General features: G+C 41.7%; 1 protein-coding gene across 1 annotated transcript; it reads left to right on the top strand.

Moving 5' to 3' along the window:
* Positions 1 to 378: 378 nt before the first annotated feature.
* Positions 379 to 4,271, top strand: LOC116195072 (probable indole-3-pyruvate monooxygenase YUCCA4). Its single transcript, XM_031524043.1, has 4 exons — positions 379 to 1,702; positions 2,298 to 2,546; positions 2,697 to 2,819; positions 3,647 to 4,271. The coding sequence occupies exons 1-4, from the start codon at positions 1,046 to 1,048 to the stop codon at positions 3,872 to 3,874; spliced, it is 1,257 nt and encodes a 418-aa protein (XP_031379903.1). The 5' UTR covers positions 379 to 1,045; the 3' UTR covers positions 3,875 to 4,271.
* Positions 4,272 to 15,928: the final 11,657 nt, after the last annotated feature.

Raw genomic sequence — 15,928 nt, 5'->3', positions numbered from 1 at the left:
AATCTCTAGTTGAACTATCAACTTGTCCTAGTCCCAGAGTATTTTTAGTGGGTTTCAAAACTATGTTATATATTTGTGAGTGCAGTTTACCAACTGTGTTGCACCTTGTTATATATTTCGCGAAAATTCCTTTTATCGTCTATAATTTAATGGGTGTTTATTTTTCAGTCTATATCACGTGTTATTCAGAAATCTACGGTCCATTACGAGGCAAATCTGTCCAAATTGTGAATTACATAATTGCAAAATCTTTCTTAAAAGGGTTAGACATCTAACCACCATAATCAATCCATGTTGGTATTTATATGCATACCAGGATGGGTAATCCATATATTTGTAATCTTCCGGACCCAAAATCAATCCATGTTGTGCATCATCGATTGTTTCACGCTCCCAAAGAGCACAAGGACTCACTCTTCTGAAGCAGAGTAAGTGAAGAAAAGCAGCCTTGAGAAAGACAACCAAATCTCTTTCCTTAACCTTCACGCCTCCATTTTCAATTTCACAGCCCCTTCCCCTTCCCCTTCCCGCCCCCACCCTCCCCTCCCCCCCCACCCCCTCAAAACCCCCGCTTCACTCTCTCCCTCCCTCCCTGTCTCTATCCCCTCTGAGGCAAAATTAACTTCACTTCCATATTCAAAAGATTAGGGGAAAAAAAATAGTTTTGCTTTCCTCTCTCCATCTCTCACTTCTCATAAGCACACGCACAACACACTCTGTTTCCTCTTCCTCTTCTTCCCATGGGCATTAATGGCCTCTTCAGACTCCTCCCTGATTCGTCTCTCATTTGACCCATCATTTAACCCCCTGCCCTTCCTCCCCTCCCCCCATTCTCTCTCTCTCTCTCTCTCTCTCTCTCTCTATCCCTCTGTATTGTGTACTCTTTACTTCTCCTCTTTAAATACTGACCTCATCGTCCCCCATTCAAGATTTTCATCCACCTGCAAAAACAGAGAATCCTCTCCCCCCCCCTTCCCTCTTCCCCTACCCTCTGCACTGCAGCCTCCAAGAAACTGAAGAGAAACGGGGCAGGCAGCCAGAAAAAATGGGTTCTTGTAAGTCACCACAAGAAGATGAACAGAAGAAGCCGAGACCCGACTGCACGTGCAAGGGCGTGATAGTCCACGGCCCCATCATCGTCGGGGCGGGGCCCTCGGGGCTAGCGGCATCGGCCTGTCTATCCGAGCTCGGCGTCCCTTCGCTGATTCTCGAGCGGAGCGACTGCATAGCCTCCCTCTGGCAGCACAAGACGTACGACAGGCTCAAGCTCCACCTCCCCAAGAACTTCTGCGAGCTTCCTTACCTCAAGTTCCCCGAAGACTTCCCCAAGTACCCAACCAAGCACCAGTTCATCTCGTACATGGAGTCCTACGCCGCCCGCTTCTCCATCCGCCCGAGGTTCAATCAGGCCGTGCTCGGGGCCAGCTTCGAGGACGGGCTCTGGCGGGTCCGGACGCACGAGCTGGTGTATGTCTCCCGGTGGCTGATCGTCGCCACGGGTGAGAACGCGGAGCCCGTGATACCGGACATTGCCGGGTTGGAGAAGTTCGGCGGGAGGATAATCCACACGAGCTCGTACAAGTCAGGGTCGGACTTTCGGAACCAGAAGGTCCTCGTCATGGGTTGCGGGAATTCGGGGATGGAAGTGAGCTTGGACCTCTGCCGGAACAATGCGGTACCTCACATGGTGGTCCGGAACACTGTGAGTTCGCGTTTGATATCTCCTCTCTCTCTCTCTTTTCGTACTCTGTTCCTTTTCTGCTTTCTTGATGAAAAATGCTTTTAACTCAACTGTGACCAATCTTGGGCTTTAGGTTGTGTTTGGTTGTGGATAAGTTTCTCCATACCAAAATGAGAATTTCAAATTTATGATTCCCTTCAGTTTTGATTTCCAGTATTTTTTTTTTCCTTTTCGAAGCTCAAACTTCTCATAATTTTTTCTTTTTTCCTTATTACACTAATGAATAGCCATCAATTCACGAAAATAGTCAAGAAATAAATACCGATAAATGGCTATGGATTACTCCAGTGATGAAATATCTAACTCAAAAATCTTTTGATTCTAGTTCGAGGGGGGAGGGAGGGAGAGGGTTGCTGCACTAAAACATTCTTTTTCCGGTTAGTTAGTTAGTAGTTCGTTGGCAGTTTTCAGATTTTAGTTAACTTCAGCTGCCTTCTGCCCGCTAAACCCGGTGCCATGTATCTTAATTTCGACAGATTAGAACTGATCTCAATGTTATGTTAATAATAATTTAGCAATCGTGTTGAAAAGAATTGAAAGAATTGGGTGATTGCAGGTTCATGTGCTGCCTAGGGAAATGTTCGGGTTCTCGACGTTTGGAATTGCAATGGGACTCCTCAAATGGCTCCCTCTAAAATTAGTCGACAAATTCCTCCTCCTTGCTGCTAACATCACTTTGGGAAACACGGACCAGCTGGGTCTCCGGCGACCCAAAACCGGCCCGACTGAGCTGAAAAACGTCACTGGGAAGACCCCGGTGCTCGATGTGGGGGCTCTATCTCAGATCAGATCCGGCAAAATCAAGGTAATTAATTTTAGAGCTTCTCATTCGGCTTAAAAGCAATAATTAGTGTTTAATCTCTCCGGTTTTTCTTGCATTTTGTCCACTGAATCGAAGACAATGTCCTAAAGAGTTTCTTTTGTGTGGGTCTTCTTTCTAATCTTTGATGTTTAGGTTACGGAAGGGGTGAAAGAAATAATGAAGACCGGAGCAAAATTTATGGATGGACAGGAGGAGGAGTTTGATGCGATAATTTTGGCCACGGGTTACAAGAGTAATGTCAATAGTTGGCTCAAGGTAATTCAATTAAGCATAATTTTATCTTTAATAAAGTTTGGTTTGGTTTGATTATTACATTTTCACACCCATATCTCAGAGGAAATTGAAGTTACAATTCCACCCCTAAGGCAGTAGCTACACTTATGGGCAAGCGATCAATGCAATCTTGCACCTCATGCTATTTAAAGTCCCATGTGGTTTATTGTCATCAATTTATACATATAATGATTTATTGGTATATTCTGAAAGCTTCAGTTTAGGTTTTAGTTCTATCTTTTTATGCATCAACCATTACTTTCTGGGGTTTGGACGCATTCAAATGGTGTAAGCAAGAAGCCTACAAATCTCTTCTTTTCCCATGCAAAAAAGAATAAAATCAGCTAGGCTTGTTTGGGTCGTTCCTCTTTCTAGACATTTGCCTTTTTGTAAAATGACAAAATCGTATTCTCTGCGGGTCCTCTGTGATGTGTTACTATCATGACATAATATGTACATGTACATGCCAAACCCAAGAAAAAAACTCAAAAAAACAAAAAAGGAAATTGTCACAAAAAAAGAGAGAAAAAAAGCAAATTGTTCTTGTTTTGCCTCTTCATATTTTTAAGACCAAATGGCTTTGTGGGTAATGTGGTTCTTGCTTCTTATGAGAGAGAGAGAGAGAGAGAGAGAGAGAGAGAGAGAGAGAGAGAGAGAGAGAGAGAGAGAGCATTAAGGGCACAAAATCTTGTTTCACCATTCCTAACTTAGTCGTGCTAAATAGCTAATGAAGTTGGGCTTTCCCGGCATAATTTTATCAGTTATAGCAAATGTTAACATTTCCTTTGCCTTTCGATGTCGAAATGCAGAGTGGAGAATTTTTCACCAAAGAAGGGATGCCCAAAATTCCATTTCCCAATGGGTGGAGAGGCGAGAATGGACTCTACAAGGTTGGGTTCACAAGAAGAGGCCTTCTCGGGGCAGCCTGTGATGCCATCAAAATTGCCCAAGACATTGCCGAGCAGTGGAGATCAGTGAAGCACCAGCACCGCAACATCCTCTATGATTCCCACAAAATTCGAGTCCAAAAATCATGAAATTACCCCAACAAAAAAGAAAAATAAAGAAATTTGTTAAAAAGAGAAAAGAAAAGAAAAGAGAAAGGAGGGCAGGATGGATGGAAAGAGGAATAATCTTTGACCGACAAGGGAATTGAGGGGTCAACTTGGAGGTTTTCTTAGGCTTTTAGGCTTGTATATTATTCTTCACTTGGGGAAGAACTCTCTCTGCACTCTTGTTTTTATTTTCTTTTTTTACTCCTTTTTATTGGGCATTCTACCCTTTGTTTCTTTTTTCTCCTCTTTGCTTTCTGTAATTTGGTTCTTGTATGTACGCCAATTTTGCTTGGGGATGTGACTCCCACTTTGTATCTCTGTCAGCTACTGTCAATGGATGGTCGAAATTTATAAACGAGTACACCATTTTAAGTGAAAACAGAAAAAAAAATTGTTTTTTTTATTGATATTATGATCTGTTTGTTTATTACAATCCAGGTCAATGTGCATAACAAACGGTAAAGAAAGAAAGAGTAAATTAAAAATAAAATAAAATTTTATTAACGGAACTCAAATCTCTTCATTGTTTTTGTGTGTATGTTAGTATTTAGTAGTCTAATGAATTTTTACTAATTTAGTTCGAGTTTGATTGACCCATTAAAGAAGTAAAATCCTATTGGTATAGAATTATTTTTATTTACAAGTCTCGAATTGGAGACATTGCTGAATAGTAATAAGTGTAGAATTATTTGAATCAATATGATAGTAAAAACTCTTCAATTTTAAATCAAAAGCGAGTGCATATTATTTTATTTATTTTATTTTGAATATGTTGGATAAGAGAAGTTACTTTCTTTTTTTGTAATTTTATTATTATCTTACGAAATTAATGGCTTTCTCAGCATTGGACGTGGTCAAACCTAAGCGGGAAAATGGAGGGATTGCTTCAAGAACGAAAATATATGTCCGGTTAATTAATGCTAACGAAGGCCCCATGTGCAATAAATTAATAATCTTTCTAAAGAGAAAAAATATATAGCAGGCAGAACCACAAAATTTTAAATGATCCACCCTCATAATAATGTAATGAGGAAGAATTAATAAACTTGTTTCAATTAAGAAAATTTATCATAATTAATCGAGTTATTAGCATTTATTATTTAATTTATTACAATTTTATTGATATTTCCTTATACCACGTGGCGAGGTAGGATCACTGAATAATCTCTCATGTAGAAGAGACTATAGAAATTAATATATATCTAATATATACTTATATGTATATTTACATCTCATTTGATTTTGTAATCAAATTTTTAAAATTTTAACTCTAACTTTAAATTTACTCACTACATAACAAAAATTAACAACACAATTATTACTTTTTCATTTTTCTTCAATTTTTTTAATTATTCAATTTAATAATTAATACTAAATTTTTTCAACTATCTATTACTTTTTTTTCACAATTCAATAATACGATCATTACTTTCTCTCAACTATTCATTATTTTTTCACATTTTTTTTCATAATTCAACAATACAATCATTATAATTCAATTAAAACCAAAACTACCTTGTAAGTCTACACTAGGTCTGGTCTGATATGATTTTCATGCTTAAAGCATCGTTTGGATAAGGATTTCCTCTTACATTATATCCTATCCTGCATTTAGTATCAAAGAGAGGCACTATCTGAAATCGATCGAGTAGTCCATCTAATTTCAAGATTTGATAATGTTTTGACGAGTTTGTGGCTCAAACATGGACCTCGAGGCTCGATGAACTAAACTGGGATCTGTTAGTGTTGACCAATGAGGAAGACCTTGAGTTACAGACAACACTGTCTGACCCAGCCGAGACCGCGGTCTCGGGCCACAGCAGCCAGTCAGCAGTCCCTTACCTGTGGTCATTGGGATCAGTTTGTCATGGACCGCGTCTCTTTATCTGGAGACGGTGGTCACAATTTGAGAAAAACACCTATACTCCACGTTCGTTGCTTGTCCAGAAGATTAACCGTGGCCTCCTTTATCTGTAAATGTACAGACATCACACAGCTGTTTGAACTACATAGATTTGTGTTGTCCACTCTTCATTTCCCTTCTCTTTCGTTGTTTTTTTAAGCCGATTCTCAACATGTAACTCTAATATCCGTAGAGAAAAAGGACTGGCTTTTTTTCGCGAAGTGCTTGATGGAACAAGCTTTTACTAAAAATCTTCGGCAACAAATGGATTCTTCGTTCATGTCTCCGATCATGTGACAATGGCAACGATATATTACCATATGTTTATTACCATGTGGAGATTGCCTTAACCCCCATTGATCTGATGTTGGTCGATTATGTGCATGCACATTCCCTGCATGTGAAGATGCATTTATGAAGCCGCATGAATTTTTTAGTACATTCAATTCAATATGAATTTGATGCTTCTTGACGAATAAATATTACATGCGCTCGTTGAATACATTTGATGCCGTTACTCCACTCTTCTCTATTTTATTTAAGGGCGCATATATCGGATTGTTTTGGTAATTTTTTTTTCCAGTGGAAAACAAGTCATTGATTTTATGTTTTCTCTATTTGTCTTCACAAGTACGATTGCTTTTCTATTTTGCCTATACAAGTATAAAGCGCATTATTGACGATGCAAGATCACAAAAAAAACTCTCCATTATTCTGTAATTAAAAAAAAGATTAAACCTTTTTTATTTCAATTTGCACCACCTAGTTTTCAAGAGCCTTATGGGCAACAAATAATCTAGGCTCTCATCAAGTCAGCCTACTAAGGTGATGAAACTCTCCTAATCATGAATTTGTTTTACTCATAATACTTCAAGTCCAAGATGTTGCTTAAGGAAAAGATGTATCAAACTAACTGAGCCAAAAGCACATTGGTTTAAAAAAAAAGTTATTTTATTATTATTAAATGGGTCTTAACTTTCTTTTCTAAATACTAGTGAAATAATTATTTGCATTGTTAAAGAAAATAGTTTAAATACAAAAATCATATCATATAAGTTTCAAAGGGTATTATATTTCGAAGCATCTTTTTTTTTATTTTAAGATTTCAAAGTATTCCATCTATTAATCTCCATAATCAATTTTAATAAATCAAATTATTAATCTTATAGGTTCGGAGCAGGATTTGATCAATTTTAACAGTCTGCACTTACCGATGAATAATAAATCAAATTATTAATCTCATAGGTTTGGAGCAGGATTTGATCTGCAATACGAAGCATGAAGATTCATCAAGACCTTGAGTTCAGATCCCCGACTCCATCATTGGAAGCATCCATTTTCGGCCTAGGCTCGGCCTCTTACAGAAACAAGCCTTGAGCACTCTATCGGTCGGAAGGCAAACTCAAACAAAAGAAATTACAAAGGGATAACCTCAGAAGACGATTTTCAAGATGAATAAGATGAGTCCTCGAGTGGTATATGGTAGTTATATGCCCTAGAGCCGATATATGTAATTGGATAATTCCTATTTATAGCAATGATGTATAATCTGTTTTTCATAAATTGTTTATATTTAATGGAGTAAGTCCATAAGATACTTGGCAAATGCTTCGTTCTGAAAGAGTCGAGAATATGGGTAAGCGATTATTCTGGTACATGTTTCTTTAAATTGTTCACGGTCGTAAGAATTTTAGTTAGGCATTATCATTCCAAATAGACCTTCACTTCTGTCTGTATCCATGATTAGTACAAGATACTAATGAAGATGGAGTAGTGAGTCTCATGTTATTTGATATCTGATATCGAAACAGACACGTGAATACTTATAGAGATAAGTGAGTCGAACTGTGACGCACATATGATATTCAAGTGGTACTTTATTATTGTCAATGAATACTATCTGGACCGTATTAATGCATATAATTCTTAGACCTGAGATGACACGGTTATCTCATACATGAGTAATTAGGATTTGCTCCTTGTGCAGATCCGAATTTCGTCTCGTCGGGGACCGCATGCGTGCGCCATCGCACGGCTTGGGAGTGTCCACCTTCCAGTGGGGACGCGTGACAGACACGCGTGAGAATGAGTCGCTAATACCTGCTTACGATCGGATGGTCGAGGGCCGGTGAGTTGATCGAGTCTAGGGGTAAAGATACACCTAGAGTGCTAAGGTATATGCTCTTGCGAAACCCGAAGTTCCGAATTCGGGGGTTCTGTTACGTGCTAGCCTATATCCTGCACGCCCCACTGGTACTCTAGTTTGTCTAGGGTTTGCTGTTTTTATTCATTTATCGCGTGATTTAAGTTTCACTCATCTCGCTCGTTTTGATACTGTAAATTCATAGAAGCAATCGATTCGATTTAAGCGGATCCCCAAGTCAAGTGATCAGTCCACCGACCTCGCATCTCGGCTAACCAAATCGTGATGGCTAGTTTCTCGTGTGGACCGGGCCTATGACTTGTGTAGTTCTGCTCGTCTAGGGGACTCGTAAACTGAGTCGGTCGATTTCGACTCTCAGACTCCAAGTTTCCCGACTGGGATCGTTACATAAATGTACAAATAAATACCTCACAATGTACTCTCAAATAATAAATACAAATTAATACAAATGGATCCCGGTCGACTCACGCTCAGCCAATATTCCGCTCATACTTACCGTGTGGTTTAAACGACTGAAACCAAAATTAAAGCGACGTGGACTTGTAAGAGCCAGAGATCGGGTCCGACCGACCAAACGGGTTTCAAGAGGGTAGAATGATCCTCGAGATAGCCATGGGATCGATTGGGCTCCTGGGTGATTGTCTAATCTCATTTCACGTGTTCTAACCCGAGTCATCCTCTGCATGGATACTAAACGGGTCGAGACATTGACTCAAGGCAAGACCCCATATCACACTCGGGTCGCGCGCGCTTGGTGTGCCTCGCGTTGGATCCCATATGCATCGTATCCTATGGGCACGAACTTGAACCGTGATAAAACAATATAAAACAGACAAAAATTGATAAAAACAGATAAAAACTGACAAAAACTGATAACAACAGATGAATATAGACGAGTTGTGTTTTAAATGCCATGTTTACGTGATTAATCAAGTTATGAACCAAGGTCACTTAGCGAGCAAATTCCTACCCTAAACATACAAACGGGGCGATGTTCAGTGTGGATCGGTCGAGGACTGCCTTGGGAGGATATTTCACATTTGGCGTTGTGTTCGATGACTTGACTGACATGATATCCTTGGTCAACGTAGTCAAGTCTTGTGTTTGTGGATTGCTTTTAGGATTATTCTATATTGTGATATTGTGGCCTTTACAAATTATTACAAAACATGTTTTCTTTGCCTAGAAAACCCTAAAACCTAATAACCTAACCTGCTATTGCCCCATTTATGTTTTAAGCCAAGTGCACAATTAGTCCGGTATTTGTATTTTGAGCCAGAATACTCGACCTAAATACTTAAAACTATATTAGGATAACAGAAACTCATCAGTCGAATAAGAAGGGCTATGCAGATGAACCTGCGCCTAGACAGATAGCCCGTCTTTACCCTATAACCGTAGTGTTTCTATTATCCTAACCTTAGGGATGACGCTAAATCACAAACAGACGATTTTGCCGTTGCAGTGAAAATTATTTTCAGAAAAGAGAGACTACGTGATACGGGCCACCTCGGTCTGTGACCGATGCCAACCAATTCCCTGGATCTTTCAGGGTTGTGCAAGAACCCCGAAAGAGCCAAAGGACCGGTCGATCTATCCGGAAGTGATCTATAAAGAACTTCCGCTCCCCGACCTGAGTTACCTAAAATCAGGTAAGACCTCGAGTCAGGACGCGCAAGTTCTTCCTAGACGTCCCTACCACATAGAACCGCGCGTTTCGGTTTTTATAGAATTGTGAATTTTGAAAAGGGTACCAACGCATGTTTATAACCCATCGACATGAGTTACCGATTAATTACCAATTCGTGCAAAATTATTATGACCGAGTGATTTAATTAGTCGCATGAATGTCCTAATCACCCCATTGGTGGAATTATTGAGTTTAATTAAAATCTTGCCGAATGCTTTAAATATGCAGGTTTCAGGCCGTCGAGCCAGCCATTGATGGACCGTTCAATAAAGCCTTAATTCCCGACCATTTTGAAATTAAATGCAATTTTTAATAGACCTTACGTGATTAATCCAGTTCGTGCACGGTTTCAATCAAAAACGCATTCAAACATTCACAAACACATGAATGTAGACAAAAATAATCACAATATAATTAATTTGTCGATTTTAAGTCTGAGTGATTAATCAACCGGTCTTGGTGTGTTCAATCAATTTTATTCATTTAAAGCTGAGCGAGCATGAAATTAATTTGTGTGAGTTCATTCTCGCTTCAAACAACCGGTTTTAAGGCCGATACTTTAAAATATTCAAATTCACGCCCTAGTAGATTTTTATCACAGCGTGTTGGTTTTAAAGAGTTGTCTAAGATTAATAATCCGATTCGTGCTTTTTTTAATTAAAACAACAATTTCATAATATTATCACGATCATCAAATTAATCAACAAAGCGAGCCCTATACATGCCACTAAGTTCGAGATTTTATACCTACGCCTCGGGACGCCGTGAAGAAGCTTTTGGAAGTCGGATCAGACGGGGCGAGTCAGGTGCCCTATCGGATCTGGCAGACCCGATTGGAGGAAAACGCCCGGAAAGAGGGAGCTTGCTGGTCCGAGCGGTTCGAGGGCTTCTCCGAGCTGGCAAGAGGGCTTTGGGCTCTCCGAAGGCTCCTGGAGGTGGTCGAGGATGGCTCCCAACAGGCGGCTATCTGTGCAAACTCGAACAACACAAACAGACCCGATTAGAACGAAAGGAAACCGAGAGAGAGGGAGGGTGGTCTGGCGGTCCCGGTGGTCCTAACGGCTGTCTCTCTACTCCTGGGGTTCCTTGATGCGTGGCTGGAGACGTCTCGCGAGCAGGGGAGTGTCAAGTCGAACCGTCTATGTTTAAAACCGATAAGCTAAAGAGATAACCTCGGGAAGAGGAAACTCGGGGCGTTCCCTATGAGCTGACCAGGTCGAGAGGATGAGTTGAGGGTTCAGAGGAACTGAGGGAGTCGTTCTAGTGTGTGCTGAGGGTGTTGGTTGCAAGATGAGGGTGTTGGAGAAGAGCTAAGGGGGATGTGAGAGGAAGGAGAGCGAAGGTTTCCGGGGAGCTCGAGCTGAGGTTTTTTTATTTTTATTTTTTTGGTCTGTGGATGAGAATTACAAAAGGGGAGTGTGGGCTGTGGAGTTGGGGAGGAGATAGTGCTGAGGGTGTCAGTGAGGGTGGCGCTTGAGCTGAGGGTGACTGAGAGGGAGTGAGAGGAAGAGAGAGGGTCTGATAGAGTCGGTGCCTTCTGTTCGCTGCTCTCATGAGGCCGGGAGGAAGGAGTTACAGATCCTGATGGGGAGTTTTCGTGTGACAGGGAAGAAGAGCAGGAGAGGTTGACGAAAGAGGGTTAAGGTGAGCAGCCTTCAGGGGCTGCAGGTTGCAGGAGTAGTGGGGAGGAGAGTAGGGCATAGGTCGGGTAGGTATAGGCAGTCGGTCTGGAACTGCAGAAGGAACAGCGGAAAGAAGATAAGAATGAGAGGGGAAAGGTTGGAAGCGGCAGGGGAGGCGTGTGTCAAAGGTCGGGTTATTTCACCCTAGGCTCTTGCTCGTTCACTGCAAAAAAGAAAAGAAAAGAAATGGAAAAAAGGAAAGGTGTGCAGGCTCTAGCGTGAGGGAGAAGAGGAGCAGCCATGGCAGGTTCTTTTAGAGATGAAGCAGAGGTCGAGAGTGGGCGTGCACGGGAGCTGTAGGGGGAAGGAAAGGAGCGGGTCAGATGGTGTGATAGGGGGTGGCAGAGAGCTCGGCTGGCCACTTGTAGGAGAAAGGAAAAAAAGGAAAAGGGCTGCAGGTCTGTTCGCAGCAGACCAGGGAAGAAGAAGAAAGAAAAAAAAAAGAAAAAGAAAAAGAAAAGGGACGAGAAGGAACGACACTTGACCTTTTTGACTTTTTTTTTTTGAAGTTTGAAATTGACTCTCGTAAATCGCAAAATTCTCGTCTTTTCAATTGGATGTCAGAAAAACGATCCGGGACCGGCACCATGTTCATACAAATTTATGGATCAATATTGTGCAATAAAATATTTTTTTGTTTCAAGTTTTTATCTTGGATTTTGAAAATTGGTGTTGATGTACGTAAAATTTAAAGCTGTCCCATAGAATATTGTTCTGAAAAATTGTAAAACCGGCGTTGAACCAAGAAAATGCCTCATTTTTTCAAAAATCACGAATGTTCGAGAGATTAGTTGAAAATAGTTCCTTCATATGGATGACAGAAATGACGATTTTGCCCTCTTAGAGCCGGTGGACCAAAATGAGGTGCTGACACTCATGCTTATATACTTGTGCTAAGCATAGGTATCCGACAGACGATGGTCCTAGTTAGTTGTGTATGGAGGTAGGTGTCCAGTCGAGATGAGATTCATTGACTCGAATAAACAGGGAAAGATCCTATGAGTTTGAGTTCAATTCTTAATCAAGAAATTCTTGGCCAAGGTGGTTGAACTTAAATAGAAAAGAGTTTCTAGTTTAAATTCTATTGATCTAAGAATGGAAGCTCAGATATTCCATACGATCAACTATAGGGTTTGACATTAACCATGACCCTAGCTAGATCGAGATCTGTAATGAAGGGACTCGAGTGCATTGTATATATGATCACAGGTTCATCAGAATATCCTAATTACACATTCGTCACTATTTGGATTATCATGATATGCTGCTAGGTGTTACTCATGATCTTTGGGAGCCTAGGCCATTTTGGGAGTTCTACTTTTGGTTTTGGAAAGGAGTTTCCAATAATGTCAAAAAGTTGACATTATAGTCTCATTAACATTTAGTGATGAACCTAATTAGTCACATGCAATAGAATGTGAAGCCAAGAACAAATTGATTTTAATTAAGGCAACTAATTAGTAATCAATTATCATATTAGACTTGCAATGTAGATGCAGGGGTGCTAGTACATCCCGAAGTCAAATCTAACATTGAGGTGGACTTGTTTAAGGAATCATTATATTGGATATAATAATATCCTTACATGGAAATTTACTATATATGTAGAGCATCTATATATTAGTAAGTCCATTATGGTTTTTCTTTTTTAAGACTAATATGAGTTATGCGATAATTCATGAGTGATTTTAAATACTCAAGTCATTGGAACTTATTTGAGAATTGTAGTTAGTTGTGAATTAATTATAATTGCTGAATAACCCTAGGAACTAATTGACAAATATATATCTATAAACATATATATATATATATATTTATATCTGTCTGTGTTATATATATTGTTCATGGCCGACTTAGTAAGTGGAATTCACGCCCAAAAGAAAAGTAAGAGAAGTAAGCCACATGGCTGAATCAGAAATCAGCCCGTGCCATCCTTTGCTCAGGGCCGATAAGAGAAATTGTTTTTTCGTTCGCCGCCCTTTGCATGAGGAGCTCACCGCCTGCTCCACCTTTTGCTCAAGAGCATAGTTTGATCGTGGGTGTCAGCACCCCATTTTGGCCCATCGGCTCCAATTGAGAACGCTAATAGTGGCCCTAACCACTCTCCGACAAGCGTGATTAAGGACGGCCCAACGGAAGCTCATGGCACTATTCACAGTCACGTCAAGAAGAACAATCACACGGACACAGGACACGCACCACAACTGGAACCACAAGACATCCACACAAGGCACAGAGGCAACCAGGGAAGCCGAGCAAGCAATAAACCCAAGGATAACAGAAGCCGGCACGACATCACTATTCATCGTCGGATCGCTGGAGTATCAGAAAATCTCCAATATGGGACTCTAAAAATCCATCTTGATGCCAAAATAACCCATGTCATCTCCGAGGGCATTTCAGAAATCATCTATTTAAGCCGAGGCACTCTAGAACACTCACAAACACCTTTTTGACGAGGATCCCGGGACGCCCATTCCATGGAAGAATCAGCGGCATCCGGAAACAAGCCTGCTCACACCGGAAGGTCACCAGGACTGGGGAACAAGAGTCAGATTGCTTTCCGGAACTCATCCTGATCTCCCGAGTGGATCCCGACCAGAGAAAAAAGGGGGCCCTTCTTACACAAAAACATAGCCGGAGAACTTTTTGACAAATTGTCGATGCGTGAAATCTGCACTAATCAATCCCAGGGATCTCAAGGGCCAGTGAAACAAACCCTAACTGCATTGCACGATTCATTTAGGTCTCCCGACTACCGTTTTGATGGAAAAAAAGGGACCCTTTTAGATGGAATCTCACGCTTGGAGTTCGTTTTACGAAATGTTAATACTCGAGCTCTGCACCACCCACTCCCTACAACCCCTAGGCCAGCGAAATCATTTCGTCTCGGATCAAGCAAATCATCGAAGTCTCCCGAGTAGCATTAAAGTGGTCTCAAACGTCCCCCGGCAAACCTTCGGAGTTCGTTTTCGACAAACGGAGATCGCAACGGTCTCCGAACCCATAACACTCGGGAAACATAGAGAAAACTCTGGTCGCGGATTCCTAGGACGTCTCCGGTTCCCGATCTTCAGCCGAGGTCGGCAAGTCAACCGTTCCGCCCAAAGCACAAAGTATGCCGATACGAGCAGTTCCGCACGCAGAGGCGTGAACAAGCGACATAAATGGTCAACTTCGCTCCGATCATACAAACGGAGCAAAACTGGCTTTCGAGTCCCCCGGCCACTTGAGCATTTCCTTATACGAAGCATGACAATATTGGGATGGCCCACCAGAAGTTCATGGCACTATTCACAATCAGGTCAAAAGGAACAATCACACGGACACAGGACATGCACCACAACTAGAACCACGAGACATCCACACAAGGCACAGAGGCAACCAGGGAAGCCGAGCAAGCAATAAACCTAGGGATAACAGAAGCCAGCACGACATCACTATTCATCGTTGAATCGCCGGAGTATCAGAAAGTCTCCAATATGGGACTATGAAAATCCCTCTTAGTGCCAAAATAACCCATGTCATCTCCGAGGGCATTTCAGAAATCATCTACTTAAGCCGAGGCACTCTAGAACACTCACAAACACCTTTCTAACGAGGATCCCGGGACGCCTATTCCACGGAAGAATTAGCGGCATCCGAAAACAGGCCTGCTCACACTTGAGGGTCACCAAGACTGGGGAACATGAGTCAGATTGCTTTCCGGAGCTCATCTTGATCTCCCGAGTGGATCCCAACCCGAGAAAAAAGGGGGCCCTTCTTACACAACAATATAGCCGGAGAACTTTTTGACAAATTGTCTGTGCGCGAAATCTGCACCAATCAATCCCAGTGATTCAAAAGGCCAGCGAAACAAACCCTAACCGCATTGCACAATTCATTTAGGTCTCCCGACTACCGTTCTGACGGAAAAAAGGGCCCCTTTTAGATGGAATCTCGTGCTTGGAGTTCGTTTTGCGAAATGTTAATCCCCAAGCTCCGCACCACCCACTCCCTACAACCCCTAGGGCCAGGGAAATCATTTCGTCTCGGATCAAGCAAATCATCGAGGTCTCCCGAGTAGCATTAAAGTGGTCTCAAACGTCCTCCGGCAAAACTTCGGAGTTCGTTTTCGACAAACGGAGATCGCAACTGTCTCCGAACACATGAGAACACTCGGGAAACATAGAGAAAACTCTAGTCGCGGATTCCTACGACGTCTCCTGATCCCGATCTTTAGCCGAAGTCGGCAAGTCAACCGTTCCGCCCGAAGCACAAAGTACGTCGATACGAGCAGTTCAGCAGGCGGAGGCGTGAACAAGCGACATAAATGGTCAACTTCGCTCCGATCATACAAACGGAGCAAAATTGGCTTTCGAGTCCCCGGGCCACTCGAGCATTTCCTTATACAAAGCATGGCAATATTGGGCTCATTAAAATTGCATTCGCGCGTACATTGACTATTCGTCGTTCAAGCGAGCCACGTAGATTAAACGCGCAACTGATCAGGCCTCGAGCTCCTCCCGAATTTCTCCTTAGCCAAGTGGAACTCACGAGCCAGCCAAGCCAAGCCGAGCCAGCCTCCAAGCCGCAAGCCATGGCTCTCCTTTAAAGG

Source organism: Punica granatum, chromosome 1, assembly GCF_007655135.1.
Source record: "Punica granatum isolate Tunisia-2019 chromosome 1, ASM765513v2, whole genome shotgun sequence".
Taxonomy (NCBI): Eukaryota; Viridiplantae; Streptophyta; class Magnoliopsida; order Myrtales; family Lythraceae; genus Punica; species Punica granatum.
The sequence above is the reverse complement of the archived record's forward strand: the minus strand, read 5'-3'. Positions and strand labels throughout refer to the sequence as shown.